Raw genomic sequence first — 22,479 nt, forward strand, 5'->3', positions numbered from 1 at the left:
AGTAAAAGGAGATGCATGTGAACAAAATGTCCACTACAGAGAACACAAGTCAATGGGCTGGGTCTCAGAAATTGATGATCAACCACAAATATTAATTCTTAATTGCTATCTAGCCTGTAAACATCATACAAATTATCTTGTTATTCACTTAAGTATCAATTTTGTATAAAGATAGAGATAAACAATAATACAATACAATAATGGTAAAGTATATTTATTACCAAATCAAGCAATTACAAAGTGCTTTAACACTTATATTTCAAACACAGCATCTGTGACTAGTTTAAATATAGAAATAGAAATGACCAACCATAAATGCTATTTCTTAATTGCTTTTCCCCTTAGTAGGTCTGCTCAACCGTTTATTAGAGGCCTGTAAAAGTAATATTTAGGGTAGTAAGAAAAAATAATCAATGTTTTATGTTGCCATGGCCCCAAATAGGTAGGAAAAGCAAATCAATCATTTTTTAAATACCATTTTTCTTGGTGTGACTTACAAAGGGTTAACACTTATGAAAAGAAAAATACAGTGCTAATGCACACACATTCCCATATTTATCATTAAAACAAATAAAATAAATGTCTATATATAGTAATGTCAATCAATAAAGATTATAAAAACAAATGTAATCCACCACTAACTCACAGTTAAAAAAGACTGATGCTGTACATGTACAACAGTATGCACAGGTGTATTTACTTTACCTTACTATGTAAATCACAGAAACATTGCACATGTATATATCTCAGATTTTTTGCACATTGCACATTTATTTTTAATTATCTGTATGAGGTATATTCTGTATGTAGGAACAATCACATGTATATAATCTCAGGAACTTCTGCATATTGCACATTTATATATTGCAGATTATTTATACAAAGTTTCAGTTTACTGTATATAGTGTTTTATTTATTTTATTCTATTACATTGCTACTTTTTTCCACTGTACTGCTGTGTCAATTTGAATTTCTCCCAAGCGGGATCAATAAATATACATCTTACATCATAGGTTTTAGAACTGATTTTACAGTTGATCCTACATATAACATAAAGGCACCTCATGGCCTGGCTCTGGATTACATTTTAAAGCTACTCTCCCCTTAACAACCTGCATGAAGTTTGAGTTCGGGAACCACATAGCTGTGCCTAATGCAAGGTTGAAGACCAAAGGAGACAGAGTTTTTTTCCCGTAAAGGACACCACTATTAAAAAATGAGAATTATTACAGCAGCAAGCACGAAAAACAAGAACAATAATAGTAAAAAAAGGTATATAGTAAAATAAACATGACATTATTTACATTATTTAGAATAGTAATATTGGTATTGAGTGGTAATATACCAGAGATGATATTGTATTTGCACAGATTAAAGTGAAAGAAATATTTATATTATATGTATATTGCACAGCTGTATTGAAATTAATTGTATACATGAAGTACTAATATTGCAAAGCATGTCCAGGCTGGGCCACAAAATTAAACTAAATGACTAAATACACTTTAACTTGTTCTTGTTGTTCTTATTGATGTTGTTTCTTTATTTTTATACATATTTTTAAATACGTTGTTATTTATTTTAACACATATTTATTCATATTTATAATGATTGCAGCTGCTACAAGGATTGCTGCCAAACGAGAAATGTAATTGTATCTTCTTCTTCTTCTTCTTCTTCTTCTTCATCTTCATCCAATCTGAGCTGTCTCTCCTCTTGTTTCCAGTACGCTCAATTAGTCGAGAGCACAGGGAGGAAATGCCACGTGTACACACTGCGCATGCCCGACGAGTTTTACGTCGCTCTGCTGGGTGATCCCAACTTCCGGTGAAAGAGGAGAAGTAACGATCATAACTGAGAGCAGGCCCGTCGTTACTCACCCGTGTGGGGTAGTTGTGAACGGGGGTTTCGATAACAGCCATGGCCCTGTGATCGCCAGCCACACAACAAGTCAGCTAATTAACTTTTTTTGTTTTCTTGAAACAAGCAGCTACGAGACGCCGCTTTGACTTTAAAAAAACACACAAAGTTTGAAAACGTTTTTACTGCCAGCTAAATTAGTTAGCATCGCTTAGCTTTAAAAAGACGCAGCTAGCTATTCGCCAACCAAGCAAAACCTCCAAATTATTAGATCCTGGTGTCTATTTCAAGATGTCAAGTGCGGGATTTAACTCTCAAAATGGGACAGGACAGACGTATGCGAATGGTGAGTAAGAAAACCACATACATACATTTATACGTAAACTTAACACAGGGCTAAGTAGCTAATACTAGCCTAATCGGTTCACGCTATCTTCTGTGGCTAATGTGCTAACTGTGAGCTATCTGGCTTGATTGGAAACGCTGCAACTTAACGTAACCAAGCGAGAGTGAGCTGTCAATTGTATCTGCCTTTAATCTTGCCACGTCACTGATTTAAGTAGGCAAACAATTTATATCTCCAAGGCAAACTTAACTACAACTATCTCTGGATTTAGCCTAGTGTTTGCTAACTTTAGGGTTTGTCGAGGTGGCAAAAACCCAACAGGTTGACAAACTGAGGGGTCATAGACACCATAAAACCGTCAAGCCAAGTGTTGGGATGTCCCCTACCCCCACTTCTACCTCCTTGTGTCCCCCTAGTAAACACACACGGTGATATTAGTGACCACTATGAGAGGCTACTATGTTAGGTACAACGTCCCCCCCCTCCTTGCCACATCGTTTTAACACATCCACATGATTATTTGGCGTTTTCTTGTAGCTTAGTTTTATTGGCAGTGAGCAGTCCTCATCTCCCAGGTTTGTTGGGTGTCCTCACGGGGTTGTCAGGGAGTTAAATGTCTATAGTTGTCCTTCTCCGTTTTACTGTACATGTGGCACATTGGGGATGATCCAAATATATGAGATCCTTCATTCAGACTCCTCTCACCTAACTTTAAGGTTACTTGTACACATCGCACAACAACAATAGTGACAGCTGACAAAAGTGCAACAGAGTGCAGCTTTCATTAGCTTTCCTTATCACTGCCTTTATAAGGAGACCTCTTACACTATATAGATGAAGCAATTGCACAGCTCTAGTTAATAATGCTGGTTTTCTAAAGCTGTAGATAAACTGAGCGTCTTATCTTCATTGCCATTCTCCCTTTAATCATGTTCTTATCTTGTATCAGATTGGTCACCAAATGATGCTAATTCAGCTGTTATTTAGAGCCCGAATTAATCTGAAAACAGTGTCTTTCTGACAGAAGAAGCAAACTCTAACAACATGTCATTAAAGCTGGATGGGATCTTCAGTGCAATGAATGTAAAGTAATTATTATCATGGTATATCTGTAATGTGGATTACCAATTCAGATGAGATTGGGTATCTTTAAAATAGTTTCACCTCACCTTAAAAAAAAAAGTTTCTGTATCTGATGAATGGGACTGGGTATCGATACCAGTGCCAATCCACACACCCTTAAAGTGATGCAGATTGAGTACTTCATTCAATACCCATCATGTGTAAAGAAGCCACCACCATTTAACCAATAACTCAAATTCACTGTGATTTCAGCATCACAGACTGGTTGTAGCTGCTGTGGCAGTGGGCCAATCAAATGTTGCATTAAATCATAAACCGCTTGTGTTGATTGCCTGTGATCAAGTCTGTACAAAGAGTCATATTTTTTTAAGGCTCTGGGAGCAAAAAGGATTGATTGCAAATATATTTTGGATGGGAGATGTTTCAATACTACTTGGTATCGGTATAGTTATTGTGGTTGATACCTTTTTAAAGGTATTGAGTACCGATACCCAGCCTGACCGATGAACACACAGTAACCTGCTTTTATTTATTTATTCATCTTTGTAAAATTATACTAACTTCCACATCAATGTTAGCTGATTCATGTTGTTTGATGTTCTGTTGTTGTTGTTTTATATTGCGCTTGGCAGATCGGCCCAGTTCAGGCCCTTTCTGGCCAGAAGCTTTAGTTCTTAAAAAAATCTTTCAGGAAAGACAAAGATTTGAAGATTTGAGGTGGATTATGTGCCTTCATCTATCTTTTGCTCATTGAGAAGAGTTGTTCACTAATCCCATCTCACTCTGCTGACTTAGCTCTACCCCCGGTGGTGTAGTGCAGGACTAAGTGGATAGTAGCGAGTCTGTTGGCATTATGTAATCATTAAGAGTGTAAAGACGGATCCGCTCACTGATTCTGCAAAGAAAGGACTGATGCCTCACCGGTTCTTGTTTAGATAACACACATTTATTGATATGAATTACCACTCCAGCCTCTCTCTCTCTCTCTCTTCTCTCTTCTCTCTTCTCTCTCTCTTCTTTCTTTTTTCCTGCTGATCAGTTTCTACTACTACTAGGAAGATTAAATCAAATCACAACGAAAGTCATCTCAAGGCACTTTACACATAGAGCAGGTCTAGACCATAGTCTTTGATTTAATTAAGTAGAAAAGAAAGAGTAAATCAATTAGTGCTTTGATCTTCAGTATAACACCATGGTTCTGTGTTTAAATATGGCATTAGCAACATTTTAGTCTGGTATCTGAAACATTTACTTAATTTAAAAGTAACACTTATTCGTATTTCTTATCCAAAAAAAAAAGCAAAGCCCAGTTTTTGTGTGTGGGTTCAGTAAAGAAAGGTCTGACTCTGGCTCTGAGATCCACACTCACTGTCACTGAGCGCAGATCATGATTAAGGTAAAGGGATTACACCCCAGGCTGTCCGTTCATTGGTCATTTGGTGCATCTGAGTGGTTTTCATTCACTGTCAGCACACCTGCTTTTCTTACACTTTTTGTACTGTTCTTCAGATTTAAACCCAAGGATTCACTTTAATCAAAACACACTCACCTTATGTCATGAACAAAAGCTCTTTTAGCCTCTGAATCTGTAACATTGTCTCCTTCATCTCTCTTAAGATAAAGACTTGGCTTTCGACCTTCCACATAAGGCTACCGTATAGTAATGGTTGATAATGGTTCTGGGTAAGCGTGGCAGGTCCATAACCTAGAGAGCTACGATCCCTGTGCACATTTTGGTATCTGGTACGCAAGAGAGGGTCCAACAGCCTTTTTTTTTGTACTGCTACAGTGTCCGTAATTGTTTCAGTGCACTCATTTTATACAATAAGTTTATTTAGCTATGAATAAAAAAACACAGCAATACCGATATGCCTGTGATAGGTCGATATCGGCTTACTGATATATCGGTCTGGCTCTATGCTGTAGAGCAGTTTGAAAGTAATGATATTAAAAAAGAAGCGCGTTCAACATGTATAATGTGAAACGCATGTCTGAAGGAGTGTGTGTTGTTGTTGTTGTTGTTGTTGTGTTGGGAGTAGGAATGTGTAACTAATACACATGAACCTGCTGTTTTTGACCTACTGTCTCTAACATGTATATTTTTGCTTCCTCCGGTCTTCAGGTCCGTCACAGAATCCAGTTGCCATGCAGCAGCTGCCAGGGGTCAGCTACGGCATGACTCACCAACCAACCTACAATCCAATGCAGGCCAAAGCTCCCATGCCCCCTGGTCCTGGACTCTATCCCTCTGGGCCATACCAGCCTGCTCCCTCAGTCAACTCATACCAGTCTGGCCCACCACCCACCTCTTACCCGGCTGCTCCAGGCCAGCCGCTGTTGACTAGGCCTCCTATGGGAATTGCTTCATCACATACTCCTCCTCAGTCTGCCAGCCCCAGCCCTGGTCCGAGGCTTCCCCCTGCACAGGGCACACCTCCCCCTCCGGCTGTGTCTTCTAGTAGCTACTACCCAAACCCCCAGCAGCAGCAGCAGCAGCATCATCAGCAGCAGCCGCCCGTGGCTCCAGCATGGCAGTACAACACAGCTCCACCACCGATGGGGCCAACCACTTCTTCCATGAGTGCACCACCTCGTGGCCCTGTGGCAAATCATGTGAACCCAGCTGCTAGCTTGACACCACAACCACCACCATCATCAGCACCTTACAGCTCTGCACTACCAGCCCCCGTGTCCCAAAGCGCCACCCAGCCACCAGGCCCAGGGATGGCACCCCCCACCTCTTTGCATGGATACATCCAGCCAGGTACGAACGCTGAAAGCCACATTTGTATCAGCTACTGTAACTTCCAGATGTTACTACAACTTTATATTTTAGGATGAAATTAGGGCTGGGTAAATGAGAAGCTGGCACTCCTTGAGCCAAATCAATAAAAAGATGAATCATCATTTCAAGTTTCAAATCAGAACTTCAGCTTCATCAACTCAAGGGTCCCTCCATCACATAATCACTGTAATATCTTTAAAAACATACACTGTTTCATAAATTACCCACCATACACTCCTCCCAATAACTTCTCTAAAGCAGGTTGAATGTGTCTCGTCATTGTCTTAAATAAGTGCTGCAGACATGAGTATCTAGTAGTAGTGCTGATATGTTGGAGCTGGACATTGCCCTCTGCTCTTACACTGAACATGTTGGCTCGATGCCGCCTCTGGATTTCCTCCCAGGCACAGAGACTCATTTGCTCTGAAATTGTACAAAGTTCAAAGAAGAAATTTTATTGTTTCCACTGTAGCTCTCTTATGCATGACGTGGCTGTTGAGGGCAAATCTACTTTTTTTTTTTTTTCTGGCACAGTTTCAGTTTCTGGGCCTAGGTTGTGTTCCCAAAAAGACATTTTTTTTTATGTTTATGTTGGCAGAAACACACACAACTGTCTCAAGGGTATTTGTGCCATTTTGATAGTGGTTAGATTTCTTGTTTCAATTACAAAATATGCCAAGAGGGCAAAGAGTTTAACATCTGTCTCCATGGTGAAGTATTTGGCTTATAATGAAAAACAAAAGGCCACTCGGAGTGAATCTGAGTAACTTTGTCAACTACTCATGAACATTTTCGCTGGAGGAAGTGGTTTTGTTGGTTGTGTAATCTGTGGCCTCAGTGTCTGAATGATTTGTCAAAGCATTTTGTGAATTAGCCTTGATTTTAGTTTATTTTTTTTAAAGCTATCTTTAGTGCAGTAAAGTAGAGGTCACATAATCGCCTGTGGCTGTTACCAACATATCTCTAAATCTCATTGTAGCTGGCTTAAAAATCTTTGCTCACATTCACTCTACCAACAAGAAGAGTTTACTTGATTTACTTGAGACCTTTCTCCCCAGCAGCACCATCAGGACAAATCAGTTCATTTAATTATTGTGGACTCCGGTTTGTGCAATAAAATATCACTAATTTCACCACTGACGTTAATAATGAGTGATATGTTATGAATGATAAATTAATCCAAAAAAAAAAAAGCACAGGGAACAGTGTGAAGTAAAGAGGATTATCATTTTAATCACAATCATGCAGCCTTATCTCAATCTAATCTCTAATCTAATTAAGACTATGCCTATGTCTTCTGGTCCTGCTGTTATAGATTTTTAATTTAATAAATTGGCAATCACACTTTTCTGTCACTGCTCCAAGAATAATCAAGCTGTATGGGGTAATAGGCGATTATTTATGCTGTTCACGAGGGCCATGTATCATTTAGAAAAACAATGCGGACGCTTCATACTCAAACTTATTTGCCACATTCATTGATAACATGAAATAAGAGATTTCTTTATAAGTCCCACAGTGGGGAAATTTACATTATTGCAGCAGCAAGTGGATAGCAAGAAATAGTTAACCATCACTAGAAAGAATAAAAAACAATAAATAATAAGTACACAAGCAATAAAACAGACAACAGTAGTAAAATATAGTAACAGAATAGTAACATTATGTATACAGTATTGATGAATAAGAGTTTAGACACATGTTAAGTGACTGGTGTGTCAGTAGAGACCGTTGTGGCTCTGTCGATGCTCTGTCTGACATTTGCTGGCTGTTGGACAGTATTTCAACCAGTTGTTGTCACCTCGACTCAGAGCTTATAATGTTCGAGCGCTTCTGTGATGCAACGTATCTGCCGTCTACATGATATGTTGCAACAACACGCTCGTGTTTTGCATGACAGAGTAGTGCTGACAAATTTAGAAGTCATCACTCTGTCGAAATGACCTCACAGTGCCAGCTGAGCCACATGAATGGACTCTGAAGTGATTAATACATGTTAAAGATAATTACTTAACAACTTTGAGCTGCTCATCAAAAAAAAGCCAAACAGTTTGCTGGTTGTAGCTTTTGAAATTTGAGGATTTACTGCTTTTATCTTCTGGTTGGATTATCAAAAAGAAACAAGAAGAAAACGACTCTGTTCAACCTTACATACTATTCATATTCTGACTCATAATTAGTCTCTACACCAATTCACATTGATAAATTCTCCATCAGTCATTAACAAATGTTTAATTAATCCTTAATGAAGAGTGTATTGTATATATTTATGAAAAAAAGACATTTACAGTCACTATTTTATGTACCAGGAGAACATTTTGTAGTGTATGAAGAATATAACAACATGTTTAACAGGTGTTTTTAAAAAATGTGTACATTTGAATATACAAATTGTGTGTCAGCTGCACAAAAATAGAAGTAAGAAATATGCAATTTATTTCAATTCTTATATATTCACATTATGAAAAGTCGAGCAGAAAGAAAGAGGTGTTTTTACAGCTCTCAAATGGGTCAGATCTGACCTTGAACAGTATGTAAGGGTTAAAATAATAATCAGTAGTTATTGATACCAGCCCTAAATAATAATCACTGTTGTATGTCTGTTTCAGTAGGCACGGCACCCCTACCAATGAATCCCATGACTCCCCACACATATCAGCCCAGCAGAGCTCCCTATGGGCCCCCACCTACAGGTCTACCACCAACCATGAAACCTGCACCCCCTCCCACTGGACCCCCAATGGCCAATGCCACACCTCCGCCACCACCAAAGGCAGATGGTAAGTTTTGTGCATAGTCCTCAGGTGTGACAACCTGTAGAGGCAAGTTTTGATTATTTATTTACATGTGACGTCGGCTGATACAGTGTTAATAGCCTGGTATGAGCTCAGCAAGCTGGACTAGTCATTTATTGTGAGAGGATTGAAGTTGATGTTAGTTGCACTGGATAAGAAAATGAAATCGATGGTAGGGTAGGTTTCTATAAGATTTCTATGTATTTGTTAAGTGGTTATGGTGTAGCTACAGATCCTGTGTCTCAGTAGTGTTTCAGTCTGACTGCATATGTTTTAAACTGGGTTAGCGAGCTCGTTAAAATGTTGGAAGTCAGTACAGCACATTTTCCCCTCACAAATTAGGTAAGTAATGTACAAACATTTTGTGGGTCTGTGTCATCTCAGCACACTGTCAGCAATGACAGATATTGTACCACTTTGGAGCCAGGGACTGTGTGTCCCTTTTTTTTTCTTTCTTTTTTTTTTTTTTTTACAAGCCAATCATTTTTTGTTCTGATCAGCTTCCGTTGTTTCCCCTCCCTCCCCATCCTTCCTCTATGCCAGCTCAGTGTGGGGGGACTGTCAACAGCACTCTGTCCCCCACTGAGCCCGACTGCCAGGAGGCGGATATTGAATGTCCAGGTGTGGCTAAATCTGTCAGTAGCTATTAGCTGTTTCCGTCAGTGTTGTCGTGTCCCATCCTGTCGTTCATTTGAATCTAGGGATGCACTCGTTCTGTTTTTTTTTTCACCCCTTAATTTGATGCCAAATATGAAGATCAGATGATATGGAGCTCCAACATTGTTACTTCTAGAGAAAGAAAATGAGTCAAGAGATATTAGGCAAGAGATGCTTTCCTTTGATCTCTGACTATGTGCTTATGTAGCTGGGTGTTAGTACTGAGGGATCTGTTAAATATGCTGCTTTAGCTAAGTCATTTCTCATTCACAGTGCATCCCTGGTGATATATATTTCTTGTCGGTAGTTTATCTTACTCTTGTCATCCATTCTCACCGTGTCTCTTGTTTGACTTTTGAATAAACTGAATAAATGTTTCATGTGTCTAGATAATGAAGTCTCTTTACACACCATACAACCATTTCCATCATTACCCATCGTTAATAATGTCTCATAAAAGTCCTCCCCTTTGTGTCCATCTCATGCGTGTCTTGTTCTGTAGTTCAGATCGTTCTATATCTATCGCCTGTGGTTAGCACACTGAGATAGAAAGAGTAAAAAAAGTGTCACTGAAATTATTCATACCGCATGTCTTTGCTTTGGAACAGGAACTGTGGCTGGCAATGGCCCACAACCATCTAACAGCTATAATCATGTTGACAACAAAATGGGTAAGGCCTTTTTCTGCCACATCTTGGAAGCTTTTCACACCGACCACGTGTACAGTCTTGTTTTTACTAAGCTTCAGAGTTTCATAGCAGCGATAGACCCTGACAGTAAATGAGCCTCTTTTCTCGGAGGAGGCAAAGTAATTCTATTTGTCTCTGAAATGTTGTTTTACATTTTATTTAATATCTAAAAATATAATTTAATATGTTCTTCAGTTCTGTTCAGAATCTTAAAATTCATGACCTGTTGCATTGGTTTTTCTGTACATGTTGCTAAATACACAATGTCACAAGAGTAACTGCTTTCATACTGTAACAGTTGTCTTTGATTAGTTTTTTAGGTTTAAATGATAAGTTTGGCGATATTTTAATTTTTAGTTCCTTTGTTGTCCAGTAACAAAATACATCAGCGAGCCACTGATTAACTAGAACTACCATTAACTAGGCTACTGAAGTTCATGATGATACAGTATAACACTTATTAGAGCACCAAATATGTATTTATCAGGTGATAATGATCTCGAAAACCAAATGCACTTTGAGCAACATTTGTTAGAAACTATTGAGTCGTGTTAAAAAATGAAAATGACTCACTTTAAAGATTTGTCTTCAGTAGAAAAGAATGAGCTCTGAGTGCCACAGAGAAGGAAGGCAAGTCAGAAATCATTATTAGACAGAGTAACACATCGTATAAGTGTAAGAAAAATATAAAATATTGCTTCCACTGATAACTGCTGCTCAGTGGGTTTGATTTCTTGAGAAAACTAAACAATTTTTTGTTCCTATTTTTTCCCCAGCTGGTCCACCTCAGCCTGGACCTCCAGGTCGGCACTTGGGTCACTACCCCTCCCTTCCCCCTGGGTACCAGCAGAGCTCTGCTCCCCCCAACGCCACCTCCCCCATGCACCCTGCGATGCAGGCCGCCACGCAGCCTTACAGTCAAGGACCTCAGCAATACCAGCAGGTGAGAGGCATGTTTCAGCAGCTCACTGACTGCGTGCTGTTAGTGTAACGACATGCTCTGCCACTTCTGTCATTCATATTCTTTTCACGTAGCACACAAGCTAAACCTTTCTGTCTGTGCAGGCTGTACAGAAACATTAAGCTGACGCTGAGATTTTACCTCTGTGCATTTTTAGACTCAAAGGAGTGCTTGATTTTACATTATGAAGGAACACAGTTTGCTTATGTAATGCATGTCTTGATTTCAGCACCTTAAACTAACAAGTGTTTGCTGATATATCTAAATGTTTTTTTTAAGTTTTTCTTTCAAACATTTTGTTACACATGGGACAGTAGCCAGTGTTATCCACAACTATTTAACTAATTTTTTTGGGGGGTGTTTACAAGAAAAATACTCTTGAGGAAACAAAATACTTTGTTTAATGATAAGACTTTAAGATAATAAATTATCAATCAAAGCATTGGTTGCCTTTTCATACTAAATATTTTGGCTGTCTCAGGTTTTGGTTAAATGCTTCTTGTTTTTGCGTCTTGCAGCCACCTGGTGGTCCCGGGCCAGCCCAGCTGAGCCCATCCTTGGCGGCCATGAGCCTCCAGTCCAGCACCCCAGAGGCCCTGAGAGTGGTCAACCTGCTGCAGGAGAGGAACCTGCTACCACCAACTCCAGTTCCTGCCCCGATACCTCCCCTGCCCCAAGATCTGCAGAAGATAAACTGCCACCCAGAGTAAGCCATGGTGGACTAATCAACAGCATCTGTCTATATTCTGTCTATTTGTGCTTAGTAAATGATTGTAAAAGTGCTTACAGTGAATAACAAAATGTAGTCTGTGGTAAGGTTATCATCTGTGCATGCACTGTATGTATTTTAGATTAGCATAAGCACATAAGCATGACTTTGTCCCTGCATACAGTACGTTATGTCATTCTGGGAAAATGTTTTGAGGGAACACAAGAGTTTTCACAGGTTCATCCATACAACTAACCCAGGCACCCACATACCAAACTGGTACATGTGAAATACCAATGATAACATAATCTCAGCATGCAGTTCAAGTTCTGTGTGTTTGTGTCTCTCCAGGGTTTTCCGTTCTACACTGACCAGCATCCCTCAGACCCAGTCTCTGCTCAATAAAGCGAAGATGCCACTAGGCTTGCTGCTCCATCCTTTCAAAGACCTCTCGGTAAAAAGCCTATTTCTTAAATGTTGTATAAACATGAAACCTGGTTTATTAAGTTGGGGTAAGGGATTGAGAGTAACACGGTAAACACAGCTACATTTCGTAACCCGACTAGGATAGGATTTGACTAAATGCTCCCCTTGGCAAAATCTGTCGGAATGAATTGGCGTCTGTTCCTGTCGTAATTGAGGACACGGACAACAGAGACGTTGCACAACTTGGACAGCAACAAGAAAGTCTTTTATTGAAATGCCAGTTACAATGAGCTGCAGACAAGAAAATGCATTTGCCTGGAGGCGCTTCTCACACAGGGGTCGGTTTTGTTCTGTGGCTTTCCTTGCAGCAACTTCCTGTGGTGACATCCAGCACCATCGTCAGGTGTCGGTCCTGCAGAACATACATCAACCCCTTCGTCTCCTTCCTGGACCAGAGGAGGTGGAAGTGCAACTTGTGCTATCGGGTCAATGATGGTAAGAATAGTTGGGAGGAATGATGGAAGAGATATGATGTCTCTCACCAGACATATCCTCTGAATATTCTCTAAAAGAGCTACTTTCAGTGAAGATACCGGAGGCAGCTGACAAAGATTCAGTCTAATACAGCTAAGCAACTAAACGTATTTCAATTAAGTAATCCATTGAGAAAGTGGCAAGACCATCTCAGAAACTTTTCACCTGATTTTGAAATATGGAAAAAAGCAAAGAAGGAAAACAGCTATTTGCCTCATGATAATTTATTACAGTGATTATGTAATGACTATATCATTATGAATACCTGCATTAAATAACTGTAGGTCGTATGCCTTATGTAGCACCATGTACTTACTCCACAGCTTCAGTTCACAGTTTTACCTTTGTGACCGTGGACCATCTTTATATACAGCCTTCACACTGACCACAGAGTTACAAAGCACACAGCAAATTATTTTACACTATAATCTGACGAGATGGTGTCTGATTGTGTGTGTCTGTGTGTGTAGTTCCAGAGGAGTTTATGTACAACCCAGTCAGCAGATCGTACGGAGAGCCACACAAAAGACCCGAGGTCCAGAACGCCACCATCGAGTTCATTGCTCCTTCAGAATACATGGTAGGTTTCAACACACACTATTGACAAATGTGAACAGTTCTTCATCTGTGTGCTCAGTCTATTGTAAATGAATAGATTAGTTGCATTAAAGTACTAGTAGTAAATTAATACTAAACTTTAAAGTTACTTACAAATGTTTCTATTGACCTTGTGTTAAATTACATGTACTTTCCCTGATTTTTCCCAGCTGAGGCCACCACAGCCTGCTGTTTACCTCTTTGTTCTGGACGTATCCCACAATGCAGTGGAGACGGGCTACCTGAATGTGTTCTGTCAGTCACTGCTGGACAACATCAATGCGTATGTACAATATTTAATTTCTAGTTATTAGAGATAGAAGACATCAGGGCCTTTTTTGTCATTATTACACTGGTGCTTTAACACCATGAGGATTCAACAGCACTAACATAACTTCTGACAGCCAGGTTGAAATGGGACACTATAAATATAGCTGAAATAGGTCATCCTCATCGCCTGAGTACTAGTTTATTGAAGCATGTGTGTGTCCTAGGCTTCCTGGAGACTCGCGGACAAAGGTAGGCTTCATCACCTTTGACAGCACGATCCACTTCTACAACCTCCAGGAGGGGCTTTCCCAGCCTCAGATGCTCATTGTTTCTGACATTGAAGGTGAGATATAGTACTGCAAGTTGACAGATGTTTGTGCAAAAATGTAGAGCTAATAAATATATAAGGTATGAAGAGATCACAGACTGACTGGGTCAACAAACTTCATAATAGGTGTTGCGTTTTAGGGAAGTGTTACTTTCAGCCATAGTTGAAACTGAAACACTCAAATGGATCCAAATATCCAAATCTTGAGCTAAAATTCAAATTCAGGAATATTATCAAGATGACTTCTTCTTTTCTGTTGTGGCTCTTCTTTGTTTTTGAAATTAATCACTTTTTGATAGCTTCGATTTTGAAAATTTGTTTCATCACTTTTATAACATCAGTGTTTATGATTGTATTTAATGTGTCTACATGATACCTTTTTGTTCTGCACAGATATCTTTTTACCAACACCAGACAGCCTTCTAGTTAACCTCAATGAATGCAAAGAGGTAAGAAACTTTATCTTGATTAAAACTTGTTGGAAACATGTTAGCCCAGAACCTCCTCACTTTGTCATATTTCTGAATTTTAAGTGTAATCTTAGCCATGTGTTTTCTATTTCTTTGTACCTTATAGGAAATGACATTGACAACTACTGTATATTTAATATTTCCTTTTTTTTAATAAACACTCTCGCTGATCCTCTCTAACCTCTTCGCAGATATAATAAAGATGAAATTACAAAACCAATGTCTCCCTTTTAGGGATCAAGTGTGCATCATGAAAATAAGTCTCTCTCTCTGTATTTGTCTTTCAGCTTGTGCAGGATCTTCTGAAGAGCCTGCCAACTTTATTTGAAAAGACTATGGAGACCCAGTCTGCCCTGGGTTCTGCCCTGCAAGCAGCCTTCAAGCTGCTGTCGCCCACTGGAGGGCGTCTGTCTGTTTTTCAGACCCAACTGCCTAACCTCGGTGTGGGGGCACTCCAGTCCAGAGAGGACCCCAACCAGCGGGCATCTGCTAAGGTAAGAGATCTAATGATGAGGTTTCTCCATAATATCAGTGAGACGTGTGTTGAACCTTGTACTGTGGGATTAAATAGCTTTTTACCCGACAGCAGCAGCATACATTGTATCATAGGAGCAGTTGTATAACTGTTTTGTAGCTTTTCAGCTATAATTAGATCTTGAAAACGTGCCAAATTTCTGTTAATATTTTGAGCTTATTGTCCTACCTTCTTTGTTTTCTTTCAGGACATCCAGCACTTATCCCCAGCGACAGACTTTTACAAGAAGCTGGCTCTGGACTGCTCTGGTCAGCAGGTCGCTGTTGACCTGTTTCTGCTCAGCGCTCAGTACTGTGACCTGGCATCACTTGGTGAGTCCTGGACTAAATGGATGGAAGATGGAGGATAGACGAAAAGAAGAAACTACATGTCTAATGCTCAACACAGAACAATTTGAACTAATGTTTTTTTTTCCAGATTTTGTCAGCAACCTCAGATTTATAATTTACCCTCTGATTGTTTTGTATGTAGCTACAGGAGGACATTATTTTACAAGTAAAGTTAGTTGAACAATATTATGATTATTACCACCAAATAAATGATAAAAAGCATTGGAAATCTAGTAATGGCTTCAAAATACCATCAATAATTGTAAAAAGCCAGATATAGACACAAGAAGCATCAGATTCTCTTTACCACGATACCAGATGTGAGCACAGCAGGAGAAAGTTGGGGAGAGAAAACATAGCATCTCATCTGTTCATTTCTTCTCTTGTCTGCCTTCTCTCCCCCAGGCTGCATATCCAGATACTCGGCAGGGAGCGTTTACTACTTCCCCTCCTACCACCACCAGCACAACCCCGCCCAGGTGGAGCGTTTCCAGAAGGAGCTGAAGAGATACATAACCAGGAAGATTGGCTTCGAGGCTGTCATGAGGATACGCTGCACCAAAGGTCTGTTGGCTCAGGATTTGTTGGGTTGAGTAATGACTCACGCCCACAAGTATCACACATACTGTACATTCTTAGATGTGATTAGTAAATTCTTTTCCATTACTGCTTTTTAGTTGTTTTTCATCTTATTATGATTTATGCAGCATCATTTAAATTTTCAGGATTGTTTTTGATGGCTATTTGATCTTATATTTTGTCTTTAGAGTCCAGACATAATTGATTTTTGTTGCTGTTGGGGATAATTGCAGTCGAGTGTTACAATTTGTCTCCCTCTGTGTCTCTGCAGGTCTTTCCATCCACACGTTCCACGGAAACTTCTTTGTGCGCTCCACAGATCTGTTGTCTCTCCCCAACGTGAACCCAGACGCTGGCTTTGCAGTTCAGATGTCTATCGAGGAAAACCTGGACGACATGCAGGTCGTCTCTTTCCAGGCTGCGCTGCTTTACACCTCCAGCAAAGGTACACAAACACACAGTATTTAGAGTTTCAGTCAAAGCTGTGAAAATTTCTGTTCTGTTGAAATAATGTGTCTTTCTCTTTTTAGGAGAGAGAAGGATCCGAGTCCACACCTTGTGTCTCCCCGTGGTTAATTCTCTGTCAGATATCTTTGCTGGGGCCGATGTTCAAGCCATCAGTGGACTGCTGGCTTGCATGGGTACGTACTGTGACACTTGAAAGGGAACATATAAGATGACTTTTTTTAGAAGGACATTGTCACTGAGGTTGTTAAATACGCATTAAACTCACAATATTGAAAGATTAGATCCTAAATTAATACTTTTTTCCAACATACTCTGGTGGTGTGCATGATGATTAAGTGTGACATCAGAGTTGGGAACTTACGTAGTCAAGTTATGCATCCGTAGTCTCTACCAAATATTTATTATGATTTATGAAAAATATTTGTTACAATTTATGATTTTCAGGTGTTTCCATCTTTGTTTATAGTAACTTTGAGTATGAAAGCATTGTAACATATACAGTGTTCAAGGCATTTTGTCTTTATACCAGTTACATCAGACCATCATAACGTTTTCAACATGAATATCATATTTCAAAAGAGAGGCATCAGCTTGGTGTGTGTGTGTGTGTATAAACCTGGATTTAGATAATTCATTACTCTGAAATTCTTCTTCTTGGATGCAATAATTACTCATTTGATTGGCTTGCTGTGAAATCATTGCAAAGTTTTCATTGACTTCACTGTTATAAGCACTGACAGATGGTGATGAGTGGCGACAGCTGTGGTAGCCTAGCAACCATCACACACTGAGCACTTAGATCTATGCAGTCTCAGTTCACGTTCACCTACAAAGCAGACACTGATATTTTCTACTCTTCAGAATATGATATCAAGAAGTTTGACATTTTGAATTAAATTTCATCATGAAGGTCAGCTGGAGGAGAGCTGTTACTGATGCATTAATTGAACACTAACACTTCAATTATATAGTCAGTCTAAGCCATGTATGGTGTGAATTCTGTTGTTTGTGTCTTACTTTGACTGATAACCCAAAGCTGCTCTAAACTGGTCATTCAAATCTACATGATACAAGAATACTTTTTAGATTTTTAGGTTTTTGAAAATGCCCTTATGTGCCAAGAGTTAAATGAGAAGATGGATACCCCTCTCATATCTGTGCTTTAAATGTGACACTCAGAGTCAGCATCTCTAAAGCTCTCAATCTTTACACAAACTGCAGTGTAAAAATGTTTTCTTGGCCAAGAGCAGTGATTCCTTGGAGTCCTCACTGGTTGCCTGGCAACCTCACAGTGACGACAAGCTAACCTGCTGAGGGCTGCAGCTTCATACCTAATGAGCGTATCAGCAACAGGACAATATGTTAGTACATGACCTTTAGTGCGTTGAAAGGCGCCTTTAAATTATTATTATTACTATTACATTTTTAGGCATTATAGACATTATAAAAAGCACATTTCAACTTACTACTTGCAATTTCTCTCTCAATTTAAATACCTACAGATATATAATTATTATCATGTAATAATAACCTAGAGCCAAACAAATACCTATGAGAATTGGTGAGGCCCATGTATTAGCTGTGTTACTACCACTTGGGTCAGCCAAAGTCTGAAATTTAAGATCCTATACTGTCTTACTGATGGCTGGTAATGTCCACCCCCCCCCCCCCCCTTTCTGTGCAGCTGTGGACCGCTCAGTGACGGCCAGTCTGAGTGACGCCAGAGATGCGATGACCAACGCTGCCATTGACTCGCTGATGTCGTACCGGCAGTCTGTGTTGACTATCCAGCAGCCTGGCCTGCTGGTTCCAGCTTGTCTCAGACTCTTCCCCCTCTTCATCCTTGCCCTACTCAAACAGGTGAGCGTTTTCACAAAATCCAGTCATTTCACAGCAGTTGCACTCCGATTCTTAGAGTGTTGTTAAAATACACAGTGATGCCTTTATTGATCTGGTTTTGTGTGTTTATGTGTGCACTTTACAGAAAGCTTTCAGGACAGGCACCAGCACCAGGCTAGATGACCGGGTGTTTGCCATGTGTCAGCTGAAGTACCAGCCGCTGACCTACTCCATGCTGATGATCCACCCTGCTTTGTACCGCATCGATGACTTGACAGATGAGGTGAGGCGGGTGAAAGTTTCCTTTTCAGTGTCTGCACGTCTCAGCTAGTGGATAAAGATGTAGCAGCGAAAAACAGTATTGACCCTGGATAAAGTCTTCTTTTTAAAAGCAGGTGTTTCAGAGGAGGCAGAAAAGACATTATTTTTTATGTGGGGTGTTTTTTTTTATTCCAATATTTTCCCCAGTTATGTAGTGTGTGTCAGTGAGTGATGATCTTTTTCCTCTTCTTCCCTTCATCCACAGGGAGCTTTGAATATCAACGATCGGACCATCCCTCAACCGCAACTGCTGCAGCTGTCTGTGGAAAAGCTCAGCAGGGATGGAGCTTTCCTCATGGATGCTGGCATGGTGCGGAGCATTTCACCCCCAAACCATTTTAAAATTGGCACCGCTTACAAAAGCTCATTTTGTTTTTACTTTTATTATTGGTTAATCTTTATCTATCAGAAAATAGTGAAAGATGCTCATCACAGTTTCAGAGTTTGAGGTGATATCTGCAAATAGTTAGCTTTTGTCTGGTAAACATTCAAAACTCAAAGATATTCACTTTATTATCATTAGAAAAAAACAAAAACTCATCCCATTTTAGAGGCTAGAAAATTAGTTATCAATTTTATAATTAGAATTCTTGCGAAAATGATTGTGTAACTGTTTTGTCAATTAACTAATTAGTCGACTTTTGTCAACCCTGAAGATGTTTTTGATGTAGCTTCTCTATAACTGGTCTGTAACTGTGGGTTATAGAGTGTGAGTAGTGTGGGCTGTTGTGAAAAAAAACAAGACATTTGAGGACATCATCTTTGGGAAATATTGATTTACATTTCTCACCGTTTTCTGACATTTTTTGGGACTATTCTTTGAGAGATTTATTGATAAAGAAAATAATAATTAGGTGCAGCCCTATTGTAGTTGTCCTGTTCATTATGGAAAAAAATATAGCCTGAAATAACAATTACAAAAAGCATCCATCATCTAGATTTTAGAATACAACGCTAGCATAATATAGCAGAGGTATCCAGTGTGGCTTTGTATCTCTAAAATTGAAGCACTCAGTAACAAGGTGTGCAAGTGTTCTTATATTGTTCTTATATTATATCATATTATATTATATTATATTATATTATATTATATTATATTATATTATATTGAATATATGTCTATTCTGCTCCAAAAGGTGATGTACCTGTGGATTGGACGGAACTGCAACCCCAACTTCCTCATGCAAGTCCTGGGAGTTCCAAACTACGCTGCCGTGCCTGAAAACCTGGTAGGAATGTTTCAGCAGTCACAGTTTAACTTATATAGGCACCGAAACTCCATCAAATGACTTCCACTGTCTTGATCCACGCTCATGCCGTCCTCCACTCTGCTAATGAAAACTTAACTGTCATTTTGTCCTCTTATAGTACATGCTTCCAGAGCTGGACACCGCAGAGTCGCAAAGAAACAGAGCTTTCATTGGTTGGCTGAGGGAACAGAGGCCGTTCTACCCAACCCTGCATGTCATCAGGTGGGCAACAGACAGACGACATTCAGGAAAAGAGGGGAAAGAATCAAGTAACAAGTCTGTGGGGAAATTAAAAGCAGCTAATGACTGCTGTGGTAGTTCATTTAGATTGTAAAGTTAGTCATCCTTCCAACCTCTATGGCAGGTAATCTACTGGTGTTTTTAAAGGACCGGTGTGTAAGTCACATCTAAAGGGGTTTTTCTACACACTTGGAAGGAAAGAGTGAGGGGACTGCTAGATGTCACTAAATCCTACCCTAAGGGCCTTTTTAAGTTTCTCGGTTATTCACTTGGTGTTGAAAACCCTGTTGGTGGCTGGTAAAACCTTGAAAGTTATGGCTTAATTGATCACTTTACACTTAGCGTGATTGAATTGTTCATTGCTGACAATTGAAAACTGAGAAGCACCAAGTTAATCATGAGGTTTTGTTTCTGTAGATGATAATTCAGAATACATTCAAAATAAAATTAAATAAAACAGAAGGTTTGAATTTCCTTCATCAGCACTTTGGCATGAAAAAGCAACTTGACTTTTTTTTAAAAAACATTTTATCATTTGCCTTTCTCAGGGACGAAAGCCAGCTGAAAGCCAGCTTCATGCAGAACATGATCGAAGACCGAACAGAGTCGGCCCTCTCCTACTACGAGTTCCTGCTGCACATCCAACAGCAAATCTCCAAATAACCTACAGTGGAACTGTGCAGACGGCCACACTGAAGCAAGGATGTTCATCAAGTGTATGTGTGTGCGTATATATATGTGTGTGTGTGAGTGAAAGTAGTGGGAGGCTGAATTTGCCTCTTGCTCCATCTCCAGCTCTGGTCCACCGTCTCTCTGAGAAAACCTCTTCTGCGCTGAACTGATGTAAAGCGTCACTCAAATCAAACTATGCGACGAATGGGGCGAGGATGGAGAGATGAGAAATCCATTCTAATGCTTATTTGGCACTTTTTACCCAGCTGAAGCAATGCATTGGAAGGAAGAAAAGAAGAAATCAACGAAGATGATGATGATAATTATGTATGTCAATGATCGAATGAATCAGTGTTTATTCTCATAGAACAATGCTGTCTAACTGAGGTATCGTTCAGATACAGTCCAGGCAAATGGTTGTGTGAAGTGTGTTTGTTCACAAAGCACAGTTGTCTTTACTAAAAACATGTCAAATGTATGTATGTATGTATGTAAGTATGTATGTATGTATGCTTAAGAATAGGTTTATGAGGAAGGCTAGTATTTCTGCGCTCAAAGACTGTTATTGGGTGTCACCTGGAGTATTTGTATACAGAACACCTGAGCTCTAATAACACTCTAATATCGTACCTGAAGGACAGAATGTGTGATTTTAATTTCTCAGTCATTATATCTGTGTGTGTCGAACAAATCCGAGGCTCTGTTGTAAAAGGCAGAATTGTTTAAAGGTGTTTGGAAGTGGACTGACCTCGCCGTCATCGGCTGCCTTGAATGTGCGGACTCGGCAGCGGAAAGTTGTTTCATTGGTCTGATCTGTCCTTCAGAAACTCTTTGTCATCCTTTCTCTTTCTGGACACTCAGAACACCTGTGACGACATCGCTGTTCTGTTTGTTAACCTTTTCTTTTTTTTCTTTTTTTTTTTTTTCTCTGATTGTTTAATTTATGAGACTCCCAATCTGATTAAATTCGATAATTGCCTTGTATGGGAACTCACTTTTTATTATTAAGCTTCTGTTTAAATACAGACACTATATATGAAATATTTTAATATAATAGGATATGGGAAATTCTTTAACACAGACATAACAAAGCCATTGTGATCTTTTAATCATGCTTATTGATACTTGTATATTGAAAAGAATGCGTTATATATAGGTGAAGATATGCTGATAATTTTAGTATAAACATTAAGGTGAAATGACTAAGAAAATAAAATGTTTGGGACTTTTTAAATGTAGTTTGTGTTTTGGTGAGTGGACAGCGTTTATTCAGTGAAAACTATAGAGCAGATTATGGACCAATTTAGTCAGTTTTTCTATTGACTTAACTTGAATGAAGGTTTTTGATTTGGTCTGATTTCATACAGTTTGTAATCTATGTATTATATAAGCAAGATGTGTTTAGAAACAGAAAAATATGTTTTGGTCTTCATGCACAAAATTGTCTTTCATATGAAACTGATCAAAAATAAACATAGCCTGTGTTTGTACATAGTACATTTCAGAGGTGTGGACTCCACCCATATGGCTTTGACTGGAGTCAGATTCGAGTCAAAACAGTCTTGGGTCCACAAGAGAGGGAATGGATTCCCAAAGAAAATTGGATTTAATTAATGGACAGGACTGAAAATGTAAAAGGAGCACCTGTCCTGCATTACAGGTTACATAAGATCCATTTTTGCCCTCAAGTTTTGTCCTCTATTGAGATATGAGAGCAAAGCTGGATAATTTGACAC

General features: G+C 39.3%; 1 protein-coding gene across 3 annotated transcripts; it reads left to right on the forward strand.

The window, feature by feature from the left end:
- The first annotated feature begins 1,837 nt into the window (after positions 1–1,837).
- sec24a (SEC24 homolog A, COPII coat complex component) lies at positions 1,838–22,233 on the forward strand. 3 transcript variants are annotated; one of them, XM_053332368.1, is made up of 23 exons: positions 1,838–2,206; positions 5,412–6,053; positions 8,684–8,854; positions 10,135–10,197; positions 10,992–11,158; positions 11,695–11,882; positions 12,237–12,339; positions 12,680–12,806; positions 13,316–13,425; positions 13,613–13,725; positions 13,937–14,055; positions 14,434–14,489; positions 14,798–15,004; positions 15,233–15,356; positions 15,780–15,938; positions 16,225–16,398; positions 16,484–16,594; positions 18,106–18,281; positions 18,406–18,543; positions 18,787–18,891; positions 19,718–19,810; positions 19,950–20,053; positions 20,620–22,233. In XM_053332368.1, exons 1-23 carry the CDS (start codon positions 2,152–2,154, stop codon positions 20,732–20,734), a joined length of 3,420 nt encoding a protein of 1,139 aa, XP_053188343.1. In that variant the 5' UTR covers positions 1,838–2,151; the 3' UTR covers positions 20,735–22,233. The 3 variants fall into 3 exon arrangements, with proteins under 3 accessions (XP_053188343.1, XP_053188344.1, XP_053188345.1); XM_053332369.1 differs by having other exon boundaries at positions 8,687–8,854; XM_053332370.1 differs by having other exon boundaries at positions 1,872–1,950.
- The last annotated feature ends 246 nt before the right edge of the window (positions 22,234–22,479 follow it).

Source organism: Scomber japonicus, chromosome 13 (genome assembly GCF_027409825.1).
Source record: "Scomber japonicus isolate fScoJap1 chromosome 13, fScoJap1.pri, whole genome shotgun sequence".
NCBI lineage: Eukaryota > Metazoa > Chordata > Actinopteri > Scombriformes > Scombridae > Scomber > Scomber japonicus.